Below are 13,944 nucleotides of genomic sequence, written 5' to 3'. Positions count from 1 at the left end.
AGGAAAGGATGCTAGTATGTGTATATACATGCTCACTTTCACTCTCTTTTCATCTTCCACATTCGTAGTAAGATTTTATTTGCAGTTTACCTTTAAACTAAACCACCAGTGGTGAAGTTCAGTGGTAGTCGAGGGTAGACAGGCTATTAATACTCCTGAAGATGTTTTCTTCCATCTGCCTAGTTGTCTTCTTTTGGTTGTCTGAGCTACTTTCTCACACACATTTGCTTTTTTTTTTTTTCTTCCTAGTAAGACTTTCCCAGCTGGAACTCGTATCTCAAGGCACATTAGTGGAGTCTGCACCTATGCATCTGCACCTCTTGACCTTCAAGAGTAAATTGGATGCTTATCTTGCTGGGATCCTGTGACCCCAGCTGACTTCCTGCCCTTCAGTCAGGGGGTTGGACTCGATGATCTTCCAAGGTCCCTTCCAGCCCTAATGTCTATGAAATCTATGAAATCACTGGGCAGATCAAGCTCCCTCCTCTGGGTTCCCAGATTGTGTAGCCAACCTTGTTTCCATAGCACAGGGGAGGAAAGCCACACATACAAATCCCTGGCACAGCTCAGGTTGGCAGGGACTGCTACAGAACCCATGTAGATGGTAGATGGGCAGGGTCAGAGGAACCAATGGTGCCGAGATCTGCCAGTTCTTGCTCAAAGCTTACTTCAGTTACAAGGTTGAAAAAAACTATATCAAATGGCTTAGAGGAGGCCATTTACCCTGTCTTCCCCCTCTATCTTTCCAGTGCTTAGCCCAGTAATCAATATGCGATGAGCATGCATTTCTCTTGCCTCCATATGCTGATAAACTGCCTTTCAGCCAGTAAGAAGGTGGGGAGCCAGCTGTGAAAGGATCTTCCCATTTCTTCCCTCTACTCCAGCTGTTGTAAGGGAAGGAAAGCTCAATCTTCACGTGGCTTCTAGAAGCCATTGCTCTCAGTAGCTTTTATCCAGGCTTCCTCTCTTTGCACTGCACAAGGGGGCAGGAGTGCTCTAGTTAGCTGGTTCCTTTTGCCTCATGCCCCTACCATTCTTCACCTCTCTCCCTTTGGGTCTAGAGGCAGAGGCAGGTCCCCACATCAGAAACATTGTTCTGCATTCATTTCTGTACCTGTTTATTGTGGATCTCAAAGGTGGGGGGAGCAGAGAAGGGGGTGATAAGTATGCATCAGGGCCATGAGCACTGAGCTGCTTGCTGAGCCTTGAAGAGGCCTAATATGTGCATCCTTGCATTGGTAGATAATTGCTTCACTTTGTAAACCGAGCAGCCTAGCAAGTCCATAGGTGTGACTAAATACCAGCAGTGCTGTAGGGAAGAATGCAAATTTGCATTAACCTTCCAATACACCCTAACTTGTACTCTCAGGGCCAGCCTGTACTTGCAATAACCAGCATCAAAATTATTTTGTGCAATGTTTGTTAGGGTTCTTGAGGTTCAGCTTAGTGAACATGACAAATTCAACAGGCTCTGAACTGAAATTACTAGTATTACATTGGTAAGACTTCCTCCATCCTTGATCTAACTGCACTGATGAACCGATGGTCAAAATCAGTATCGTTATAACAGAACTTTGCCTGAAAACCTGCCCTTCACCCAAACTAACATTTTTACACAGATCTACACAGTTGTCAAATATAATGAGTTTAAGTAAAAGGGGCCCCTTTAGTACAGATTTTGCTCAATGTTTGCATTTGGTGAACTATGTTTTTGGATGCCAATTCTATTGTGGGCTCATGAGTTTAAAAGTATTTTTCAATCAGACTGATAGACAGCAGATACCTGTATACCAGAAAGACTGGCTTACTAGTATAACACTATAATGTCTGGCCTCTTTAATTTCATAAACAAACTCCACTGTCTGTATTGTGTACTGTACTGTATAATAATTCAAGCTTTTCCTTTCCTGCTGTGACCTTTGCCTCCTTTTCTTCCCTTTCCCTTTCTTCTATATCCTGTCGCATCTTGTCATTTGCAACACTGTAAGATATCGTGTTTGTCCCAGGATCCTGCAGATGTACAGTTCCACTATGCTGCTTCAAGTCCCTTCACATATGCAGGATAAAATTTGCTGATGATTTTTCCCAGGACATGGCTATGTGCATCTGTAAAGTTGCACTTTCTCTAGGACAAGCAGGCCAAGATATGTGCTTTTGCTGGCAGAGAGCAGCAAAGCAGCTAGGGGGGGCATCATATACAAATGCCTGTGCAATATTTGTTTTGATTCAGGTCAAGTCTTGGGACAAAAAGCCCTGCATCAAATGAGAAATCTAGGGCACAGACAGAAATGACAATTTTTGCTGGATCTGGCCACAGAAAGCAGTCTATAGCGATAACCAAACATGTGCACAGCTACAGACCACTTAAAAATGGCCAATCGGGTGAAAATCTGAACCCTCATCAGATGAAGATGTTTCCAAACAGCATCTTCTGTAATTTCTGCCTGCCTGCCTGCCAGCCTCCAAGCTGATTTCAGAATGGGAGGTGGGAAAGGGAGTGGAGGAAGTTCATTTTTTTCAGCCCCTGAGGTCGGGGGTGGGCTTTAATTCACCCTCTAGCACTGGCTGGGGAGCCCCTAGAATGAGCTCCCTCTGCTCCCTTTCCCTGTCTCATTCTGAAAACAGCACATTTGGCAGGGAGCTGGCAGGGAGGAGGGGCCATTGCTAGGAGAAATTGGCTGCAGGCTCCCAGCCAGCAGCTGGATTCCTCTCCCCACTAGAACCAGCAATGAACTTCTGTTTGGTCTGGGAGATTGTTATAACACAGACTGCTTCCTGTAAAGTGTTCTCAGTTACTGTCTGCACTCCTATACACAGCCTACGGTTCTTCAGGACAGAGGCCTTTTTTATATCCCTGGAACTGCCTTCCTGATTGGGCCCTTTAAGCACTAAATATATTAAATATGTTTTATTTATAGTATAAATAAAACATAGTAGGAACACCAGTAGTAATATAATGATTGGTCATATTGCATACAAACGTACTGTATCATGTCATGCCCGTTGATCCACAGCAATAGATTTGTCCTGCTCTGCTGAGAGATGGGATGTTTGAAGGCTGTTTCGGAGGAAGTCCAATACAGTATCTCATCCCCACAGACACTTCCCCAGAAGTTCTTGCCTCCATAAAAGGATGATCTAGACTGCAGTCACAGCTCAGGCAAGGGAGCTAGAGCTCTATTAAAATCAGTGCGTGTTTAGATGCCTGAATAGGAATTATGTGCCTAAATATCTTTGTAGATGAGGTCCCTAATTACTAGATGATGATCCCCACACTCAGTTGCCATGCAGCTCTCTTTAGAAATGCAAGTGAGACCTTAAACCTGATCTTTAAAAGCCTGTCTTCACCGTGGAGTTAACATGGATGATCTTGAGAGCAACCAGGTTAGTATTGGTGAGCAATGTACACCCACAGTGCAAGATATTGCATGAGTTGCTGTATCCTAGCCAGTGTTGTACTCGCTCATGTCCAGGGATCCTGTTTAAAAATTGCAAATTCTCTGATTAAAAACCCCCCAAATCTGCCTTTTTCTGTGATTAAAATTAAATGCTACTATATATATAGGTATCTGCTGAACACACAGTTTTATTGATATATTTACAAATTTAAAGCAATTTGGAAACCTACCAGTGTCTCAATCACTATAATAAAATAAATTCTAAATACCTGTAAATTTTGACATTGATTTTGGATATTTTATCATGGAAAATCAGCGCATCCCCTGCCCCCTTCATTCACCAGGATGCGGGTCCAGCTGCAGCTGCCTCCCCCCGTTCCCTCCCCCTTCTGCTTTGTGGTCCTGAGCAGCCCTGATATGCTGGTGCCTTGCCCATGCCATTGCCCCTCACTCCTGACCCACAGCCCCCTGGCTCTGCTAGTGCCCCTCACTTAAGACCCACAGCACCCCAGTCTGACCTGTGCCCCTCATTCTTGACTCTCAGCCCCTGGCCCTGCCAGTGCCCCTTACTCCCGACTCACAGCCCCCTGGCCTGGCTGGTGCCCCTCACTTCCCACCCACTGCCCTCTACCCCCTCAGCCCTGCCGGAGGCAGCCTCCAGCTGCCAGCGCGCCCCCCTCCCCACCCCGTTTCCAAGCCCCAGCTGCCAACCATGGAAAGTGGCAGCTGCTACAGCCTGAGCAGAGCAGGAGCCCAACTCCCCCTGACCCCCGCAGGCAGCATGGCTTGAGCAGAGCACATGGCGGGCGCGGCTGTGAGCTGGTGGCTGCAGGCTCAGGGCTCCCCACCTTCTGCCTTCCCCCTGGGGCCTCAATGGCCCAGCAGGTGGGACCCAGCACAGCAGGACAGAGCCAGGCGGGGAGGCTTGGTGCTACCTGCAGAAGCCCTGTGTTGCCATGGCAAAGTGCCGCCTACCCACCTAACAGCAGTGGGTGCACAACTCCATGCCACCATTCCTGCTACTGCCAGGCAGGCAGGAGGCACCTTGCCATGGTGGGGCAGGGCTCCCAGCAATAGCACTGAGCCTTCCTGCCCCTCTCCCTGCTGCACCAGGTCCTGCCCACTGGGCCATGGAGGCCCCGGGGGAGGGTAGAAGGTGGGAGCCTGAGCCTGCAATCGGCAGCTGGCATCTGCTCCTGCCCCACGTACAAATCTGGGGGGCACGTACCCTCCATGCCTCCCCCCACCCCTCCCTGGAGTGCATGCAGTGACAGGGAGCCAACCCCCCTCCCCAAATAAGCCACCTATGACTCTCTCCCACTCCCCAGCCAGGCCCCACAGCTGCACATTCCTGCCTCAGGCCCCACACACCACCCCAGCTGGGCAGCACCCCCAGCCCTGCCCAGCTCCCTCCCTCCCTCCCAATGGGGGCCTCAATCTCCCTCGCCCCCCCAGACTTATCTGAGCAGAGCCGAGGGAGCTACTCTCCATGCTACCTGGCTGCCACTGCATGATTGCTTTCATCTGGCTCCCTTGGCAGGCTGGAACTCTGCCAGCCTGCCAAGGGAAACCCAGTTTTCTGCTTACGTGTATTGCCAGGATTTCTGGGGACCCAATCAATAGTTCTTTGTGCTGCAGTCAGCTGACTCACTCTGATATGCTCTCCCAATGAATTGGAAGGAATTGTCTGTACTTCTGGGCATATGAAGGGAAACTGGAACGCAATGGAAGGCTGTGTGTACTCAAGTAATTTAGCCGTGTCCTCTCTGTAAGAGGAGCAAGTTACCAGCCTAAGTGAAAACAACACCCAGGAGCTAACCCACTCTCCTGCTTCCCTGGCTAGGCCAAAAAACCTGGGTTGGAAGTAGCGCTGTTAATTAAACACAGTTTATGTGCGCGATTAATGCATTAATTGTTGTTTGCATTAATTTTTTAAATGAGTTAATTGTTCATGTGATTTTGGAGCCCACGCCTGGTTACCACTGCCTCTGGGCTGCCCCGCAGGGCAGCAGGCACAGCACAGAGGACTGCAGGGCAGTCCAAGTGCAGGCTCTGGGTGGCTGCAGCAGGGTGGAGAGGGGTGAATACAGACAGACACGCAGCTGCAGCCTGCAAGCAGCCAGGAACACAGCCCAGCGGCATGTGGAGCAGTGCCCAACAGGCAAGTCTGTGAAGGGGAAGGGGTGTGGGGCATGGGAAGGCAGATCAAGGCCCCCGTGGTGAGGAAGGAAGTGGGGCAGAGGCAGGGACTGTGGTGAATGGAGCCCCAGAGCCAGGGTGGGTTGTGGGACAGAGCTGCGGGCAGCTCCATCCAGGGGCACAGGGGGGGCTCCTGCTGCTGCGCACACCCCAGGCATGGCAGGCATGTGCCTCCCAGATTTGTGGCTAGAGCTCTGCATTCAGCTGCCTTTGCCCCGGGAGCTGTATACTGGCTGCACTACATCCTCTGCCTGCCTGGTGGTGGGAGGCACAGCATGGCATCATGTGGCTCCTGGGGCAATGGTAGCAGTGCACAGAGCCTAACATGCAGCAGCAGCCCACCTCTACCCCACACACAAATCCAGGAGGCATGTGTCCCCGTGCCTGCCCCAGACGTTTGCACAGCAGTGGAAGCAGCCTCCCACCCCCACCTCCCCCCACCCCCCAGTATCCCTGAACAAGCCACCTGCAGCTCTGTCCCACCTGCAGCTCTGCCCCATTTGCCCCTGCCTCTGCCCCACTCCCCACCTCACCCTGGGGGCCTCCATCTGCCCCCCATACACCTTCCCCACGCACACCCCTACTGGGCAGTGTGTGTGTGTGTCTGCCCCAAACTCTCAAGCCACAGCCCCCCCGCCCAGCTCTGCTGCTGCCCTAAACTCCGAATCCACAGTAACCCCACATCTTACAAGTGTATGTGGGAACCCCCCTCCCTCAGCTCCAAACCCTACACACACCACCCACAGCCCCCCACACCTTCACAAATTCCCCACACCCACCCCGACCCATACATAGTACCTGCATAATTTTGCATTACTTTGAGTTTTTCTGTGTATAACTTTGAGTTTTTAGCCATATGATTAAAATTGTGATTAATTGTGACTAATATTTTTAATAGTGCGACTAATCACAATCAGTTTTATCAAGTTGTTTGACAGTCCTAGTTTAAAGCACTACCCGACTCAAGTGGTGGGAAGTTTTTGCGTGTCTATGGAAGGAATGTTAAGGGCAATAACAGCCTGAGTTATCTGGGTGGTGGGGACACATCTTAACTGGGCTACAAATGTGGAAATTTAATGCCGTATACAGAGCATGTCAGGTAAGGATTTCTGATTCAGAATCCAGCCAGTGGGAAAGGTAAGATGTGCTTCAGCCCCAAAGAGATTTTCAAGGCAGAGAAGTAGCTTCACTGGAACACACAGGTGAGGTTCCCTGCAAGGCAGTTGACAGCCCCTGTGGAAAGAGCAACAAAGAACTACCATTAAAAACAGTACGTGTGAAACTTCAAGAGCATCAAAGAGAGCATCTCATTCAGGAGATCAGTTAGTGGTGGTTCCCCTGAGGTTATGAGATGGCTGCTTGCCACATGAGGCAAGGACGCAGGTGTGCTTCCTGCAAAATAGTTTATAGTAGATAGAGCCCCAAATTCAAGTCATGAGGCTATTCTGCTTAGATGTATGAGGTCTGTTTCACATCCAAAAATTAGTGAGAACATAGGAAACCAAATATAGTATAGTATCAAGAAACTACAAATAAACATACTTTCAAATTATGATTTGACAAAGGAAGGCTAAAAATAAGCAGAAAGCTGTTCACATCCCCTTTCTATAGGAAGGTTCATCTCTAACTGCAGACAGAGAGTTGTCTGCCATGGCAGTTTCAGTCAGACTTCTTATATTTGACATAAAGTTGAAGTAATTTAAATCCCTTAGGATTCAATGAAAGCCTTGGGAAGGATACGATTGCTAGAGGGAACGGGGAAAACTAGCCATCATACCCCAAGGAGGGAAAGTATCTACTTTATGGAGAGGGGACCGCAGTAGATGAGACCTTTGCAGACTTCCCATAGTAGAAGTTTAGTTAACATTTCTAGTAAAAGGCACAGGATTTGTGACACAGGACTTCTTCCCTCAGGAAGCCAGCAATAAGAAGAGACAGGAAGCTGAAGCCCTCTGCTATGGCTATTCACATTTCAATTGAGTTTACTCAGCCTGTCAGCCTTGTGACATCTTTGTGAAGCAGTTTCTGAGCACATATCATTTAAATCTCTTCTGAACAAAGCTACTTAAGCTTCACTCTGTATGCCAGTGTGGATTTTCAGCCAAAGCTGGGGCCTTTAATAAAGGAAATGCATTGCTGTACCCTACAGCAAAAGATCAGGCATCCCTCAACTCACAGAGTTTTTAGTTAAAGCAACATAATAAAAGCTTTATTACATGTGATACCTCTTACACTAGCAGACTTGATTTTCAGAAGTGCTTCAGTTTTCAGTGCTGAGACCCAGTTTCTATCAGTTTTTCCATCTTTGCAAGAAAAAAATCCAGTCCTTCCCCACTAAAATAGGTCTGTGTAGCTTGATATGCACTGCAGCTCATGAAGTTGTAAGCTCTTGAATATATAGGAAGATTGCTTGTGTAAAATATATGCAAAATCATATTTAAAATACATTTCCTCCTGCTTTTACCTGCTTTCTCTCATTTGACTTCATTATAATTATTGTATTTTCCTATATTAACACATTTATACTTTGATTATTAAGGCTATGGCAGGAAGGCTTTCTGAAGTTTTTTTGTAACATGATGCAAAGGTGGCTAGATTCCAAATTAGTGTGTTCTTGTTATACCATTGTATCCCCACTCAGCAACAATATATCTAACTCTTTTCTACTTCTAGTGGGCCTCATCAAATGTATGTCCATAGAAGGACAGCTGTCTTGATGGAGTATATTGTCTCTGATATAGCTGGGTCTTGGCCTGAAGATCAGAACCACCACTTTCTGTTGGCAACACAAATTCCTCAGATACAGGGAAATACAGTAATTCATTTGAGAAGTAATGAATGCTTGAATAAAAAAGGTGAGATTCTCATCCAAGAGGAACAAGCAGGTTCCTAATCAGATGAGACTGAAGGCAGTATTTTCCCCACCTGATGCTATTGGATCATTTAGGTTTAATGATCCCACTTTTAATGCGGTGGAGCAAATAACATAAGGGAGGACAGTGTCCTATTTTTTTTACAAAGTTTCTCTGTTCTATCCAGCATCCTTCCAGTATTGTTGAAATTGAACTCAAGACAGCTGCTTTTTATCCAGGAGGTGATCTTTGCAGGCATCCGGGTATAATTGTTTGTTGTGTAGAAAAATGTGATCTATAGCTGGGTGTCATTGGTGCATTCTTGGCAATGAATATCGTGCCATATTTAAGCAGTTGAAGAGATGGGGAGACAGATTTGATTACTGTCAGATCCTGAAGGTGAGGAACTTCGGGGGCAATGAAAAATTGTCCACCTCCCCTCTTTGGGTCCTGCTGGAGCTATTGTGGCATTTCCCTATCTGCTTCAGCTATGGCATACACATGGGTTGGCAGCATCATATGGTCAAGCAGAACTATAGAAATATAATCTGTTTCTAGGAAAAGCCTGCCATAGGGACTGATAGTCATCATCTTGTGCCCTGAACTAGAACCAGATTGTTAAGCATACAGGACATTGGCAAATGTCAATAGTGTAACTAAGGCAGCTGCCCTAGGTGTTGACTTGGGAGGAGGTGAAAGACAGCAGCTGTAGCTGTAGCTGTAGCTGCATGCTACGATCATGAAGCATGGCAGCAACTGGAAGCTTCCCCATGTGCATTGGCTGCCCTGGGTGCTTGGTCGCATTGTTATGCCTCTGGCAGATGCCACCTATGCTGGAACCTGGTTGCCCTTGATGTTGCTAGAAATAATAGTTTATATTCTAATAATAGGTAAGAGCTGAAGAAAAATGTCTTTATCTACTTTTCAGAGGATGTAGTGAACAACAGGAAAACTGACAGGTTTTTTTTCTCCACAGAAAAAGATTATTTCACTTAGCAGAGACTTTCACTGTGAACAAGGATTGTGTACTTGTTTTGCAGCAAGTATCTTGAATATTTTTTACAGACTTCTCCAGCCATATCGTATATGATGGGATCAAACCATCAGGAGTCACTTCTGGTCTTCTTTTGAGTTTACTCCTCACATCTGCTCTGTAAAACAGGATGTGGACTACTCAAGTTAACAGCTACTGCTTAGGTCCAATGTTTGGATTATGCAAGCTAGATTAATTATCCAATGTACTATTTAAACAACTAAACCATTTCAAAAAGCTGTGCCAGCTGTGATCTGATGGGCAGACTGCAAAGGGACAGCATGTAGTGCACGGGTGGGCAATTATTTTGGGCAGAGGGCTGCTTACTGAGTTTCAGCAAGCCATCGAGAGCCGCATGACAGGCAGTCTGGGCTGCATTTTGCCCACCCCGATGTAATGTGTATGTGGTAGTGGTGGTGGGGAGGTTCTGTTACTGCAGTGATATAATTCTCTAGGAAGGTTTAGAACTTTTGGGGTGCATCTACATGTTGCTGTATGGTGACGTTGCTACGGTGCTGTGCTTTACTACTTCCTTTTGGAAGTACTAAAAACCAGTGCAGTGTGGATGGTTACTGCATTGTGCACATGGAGCACAGTTAGATTTCGCCACTATGTTGCTATAGCAGCACATTATACCAGGAGAGTGCACTGCTACAGCAACATAGCAGCCAATCACGTAGACCCACGTGATCCCTACATCGCTATAGCATGCCATATGGCAGCAAAGCGTATCACTTTCCAGAGAGGTGTTTCTCCCTCTCTACTCGGCATTAGTGAGGCCGCAACTGGAGTACTATGTCCAGTTTTGGGCACTGCACTTCAAGAAGGATGCAGACAAGCTCGAGAAAGTGCAGAGAAGGGCCAACCGCATGATCAGAGGGACAGGCCCTCTGAGGAGAGGTTCTGGGAACTGGGCTTGTTCAGTCTGAGCAAAAGGAAGCTGAGAGGTGACTTTATAGCCACCTACAAGTATGTCAGAGGGGAGCACCAAGATCTGGGGGAGCAATTCTTCAGGAAGGTACCCCTTGAAAAGACAAGGACCAATGGTCACAAACTAACAGAGGGAAGATTTAGACTGGACATGAGGGAGAATTTCTTCTCTGTGAGGGTAACCAGAACCTGGAACACACTCCCAGCAGAGGTGGTGCAGTTGCCATCCTTGGAGGTGTTCAAGAGGAGGCTGAATAAGCACCTCATTGAGCTAATTTGAGCTCATCAACCTCCTGCCTATGGCAGGGGACCAGAATTGATCTTCCATGTCCCTTCCGGTACACGGGAAGAAGTTACCTATAGTACTGCATGTGAGGTCACTATAAAGTTCTAATAGATTGTTAACACCCTAGCTTTTCAGTAGATGGTTTGCTCTCGTAAAGCAGGCTGAAAAAAACAGAGCTTTCTGTATGCACAGGTCATTTTGATAACTTCCTATGTCTCATTTTTTTCATAACTGCAGGCCACATAGCACAGGTGGTTCATGTGGACAGTTACCTTATTATATGAACTTGGCTCACCTTGTTCCTGACTTCTGTAGCAGGTCTCTAGATTTCTTTACAATGAGCACTATGAAATAAACTCTCAAGGCTAACAGAAATAGGAATCAAATAACAGAATTAGACGGGATGAAAAAACACTGGAAAACAGGGAGCAAAACTACTTTGGTGGGCAGATAGACTGCTTGTTTTAATGGGTATTTTCCATTTCTAATCTCCATGATTCACACTACCAAATAATTGATACATTAAATAATATTATTCTGAATATTGTACAGCCTATAGTTACTTTATGGTGCACGGGAGTGGAGAATGATGTGACTGGTATGTTGGATTTATTTCATATGTGGATGTAATATACCATATTCACTTGAATCCAAGATGAAGGAAGTTTTTTTATCCCATTTAACATGTGGGGAAGCCCCTCATCTTGGATTCAAGTACAAATAGAGGGGTAAGCATCTGCTGTGGCTCTGATTCCAGCCCAGACCCAAGCTTAGTGCCACAGCTTCTGCCCCCTGCCTCTGCCTCCACCTCCCCCATGTCTGCCCCCACTCACTGCTGCCACTTACCTTCCATTGTGGCTTCAGGCCCACTGCTGCCCAGGGCATGGAGCACATGGTTGCTCTGGCCCCTGCCACCACTACTGCCACTGTTGCATGGCTGGATGGGAGTGGGACCTGTGCTCTGTGCTCCAGTCTAGAGCCATGATAGAGGATAAGTAGCTGGGGATGGAGGGGGGCAAAGGCTGTGGGGGACAGAGGCAATGGCAGGAGGAAGGTATGGCTGGTGGGGGGGGAGGCACCAAGGGAGGGGAGGCAAGTGGTGGAGATGCAGGTATTGGGGGGCAGGTGTCAAGGAGTGCTGGTGGGGGGGGGGAGTGGTGGTGGTAAGGACAGGGAGCAAGAAGCAGAGGTCAAACCACTTCTCACTCATGTCCTGCCCTTCTACTACCTGCCCCTACTACTTTTTGCCCAACTGCAACAGTGATAAGGATGAATTTAAGATGACCCTCTAATAATTAAATTCTAGATGGGGAAAATTATATCAAATTTATAAATGTTCCCGGTCTAGAATCTAATTCTAAGTGAGTCATCTTAAATTCAAAGTAATTTGGATTTGCGTAAATATGGTAATACAATATCTATTATATATTATATAATAGATACGTACATAATATGTACGTACAGCAATTATTCCTTAAATAGAGTCCTTACCTCAGATCTTCATTAAGCAGGAATGCAGTGTCTCATCAGTTCAAACCACATGATTCTCATCTCTGTTTCTATTTCAGGTGTTGACAGTCAGTGGATGCAGACTCTGAGAATGCATCATATAGCCAAAAGCACTTCACTTCAGCACTCAAGACCCCACAGTCCCACTACAGTAACCCATTTTCTACCATACCTTCAGAACCAAGATTCCTATGCTGCTGCTGTAAGACGGACACGAACTCTCATCAACTATCAGTTTACACCTATAAATCATTCTAGAAATTCATCTCCAGTCTCATGTGGATTGACAAGAAACCTGTCATCTCTACATATTAATTCAAAGAGTAGTAGTACATCTAGTACAGCTTCCGATACCCCTTCAGACAAATCTGCAGGCAAAAACAGGAATAGTTACCATGGCAGTGACTCTCAGAGTTCACCCATAAATGGAAGATACAGTGGACAAACTCCTCCTGTAGCATCTAAAAACTCTGGAAAAGTAAACAGGACTCCCCAGCCAACACTGAATCCATCAAGGTCATACAGCCGCAAAAATAACACATACAATCCCCGTAAGTCCATACCAGGTATGCCTTTGAAAACTGAAAGTGACCCTAAAGCAAAAGAAGAAGAGAGTAAAGTCAGTGAAGGTGGATGGATAAAAGTACAACATTCCAAGAAATCTCACAGACAGAGTACTGGCAAAACAAATAAGGAGAGATCCAAGGGAACCTGGCGAGGACGGAGAACATTCTGAGGAAGCAGTTTTCTGATATTTCCTTAGTAGCGTAATTAAAAGCGGGCAGCTGAGGAGCACTGGCACTGATTATGTGGGGAGCGGTGGAATGGAGGCAGGGAGCACTGGACAAGGTAGGGGGCCGTGCTTGGCATGGGCTCACTCACAAGCTCTAGGTTCTGGGAAGGCAGGTGTCCCCATGTCAGCCTTATTTTCCCTTCCCTTGCTGTGTGGCCAACAGCTACTGCATTAACCTTGTTCAGCTGCCACCAAATTAAGACTTTTACATACAAATCAGTGGCAGCTATAAAAGGGTTAAATTTACAGCTGTTGTAACAGTAGCATCTCCTATGGGGAGACAAAGTGAGACTGATGAAGGGACTCCCCACACCTCTCCCCACAGCAGGAACCTCCAGCCCCTGGATAAGCCTGTACCATGGCGGGTAAGATTTTGCCCACTTACCCCACCTTTGTTCTCCAGTACTCAGCAGATGCTCCCCCCTGCCTCCCAGCACTTTGTTCAAGGCACAAAAATAGGTAGCTCTACCTCTGTATTTGTAGAGGGTTTTTCCTGCTTTGTATTTAACAGAATATTTTGTTCAAAGAGTACGAAGATCCACTTTTATTGAAATATACTCACCATTTGTACATAGCCTTTAATTAAAGATACTACCTTGCACTGAGACCACAGCCATGCCCAGAACTGGCATTAGTCGCGAAGAACACCAGCCAATGACAGCACTAGGTGGCAATAAATTGTTTTTGTTCAAATTTCAGTGAATTGTGGCTGAATTTTCCTTCTGTCCCTTGTCTGCTCATGTCCTTGGTTGGGGTGGGTGCCCATTACATTTGCTTACTGTGTCAGTAGAAATTAAGACACAGCTGGATATCATGACAAAAAGTTATTCAGTTCGTTCATGCTATGTTCTGCTGCTATAACTGCCATTGGACTCAGTTAATTCTCTGTATGCCAAGAATGGCCTTGATTTTCAAAAAGGGAAATGCTTCTTTTATTTCTCCTT

The 13,944-nt window shown here is 46.6% G+C and overlaps 1 protein-coding gene across 1 annotated transcript in view; it reads left to right on the top strand.

Moving 5' to 3' along the window:
- Window positions 1-13,698, top strand: part of MAP3K20 (mitogen-activated protein kinase kinase kinase 20) — a 128,028-nt gene extending 114,330 nt beyond the window's left edge. Inside the window, exon 20 of the mRNA XM_090045459.1 lies at window positions 12,267-13,698. Coding sequence (XP_089901585.1) covers window positions 12,267-12,943 — 677 coding nt within the window. The 3' untranslated portion in view covers window positions 12,944-13,698. The remainder of the gene's footprint in view (window positions 1-12,266) is intronic.
- Window positions 13,699-13,944: the final 246 nt, after the last annotated feature.

This window comes from Crocodylus siamensis, chromosome 4, assembly GCF_052110815.1.
Source record: "Crocodylus siamensis isolate JL-2025a chromosome 4, ASM5211081v1, whole genome shotgun sequence".
Lineage (NCBI taxonomy): Eukaryota > Metazoa > Chordata > Crocodylia > Crocodylidae > Crocodylus > Crocodylus siamensis.
The sequence above is the reverse complement of the archived record's forward strand: the minus strand, read 5'-3'. Positions and strand labels throughout refer to the sequence as shown.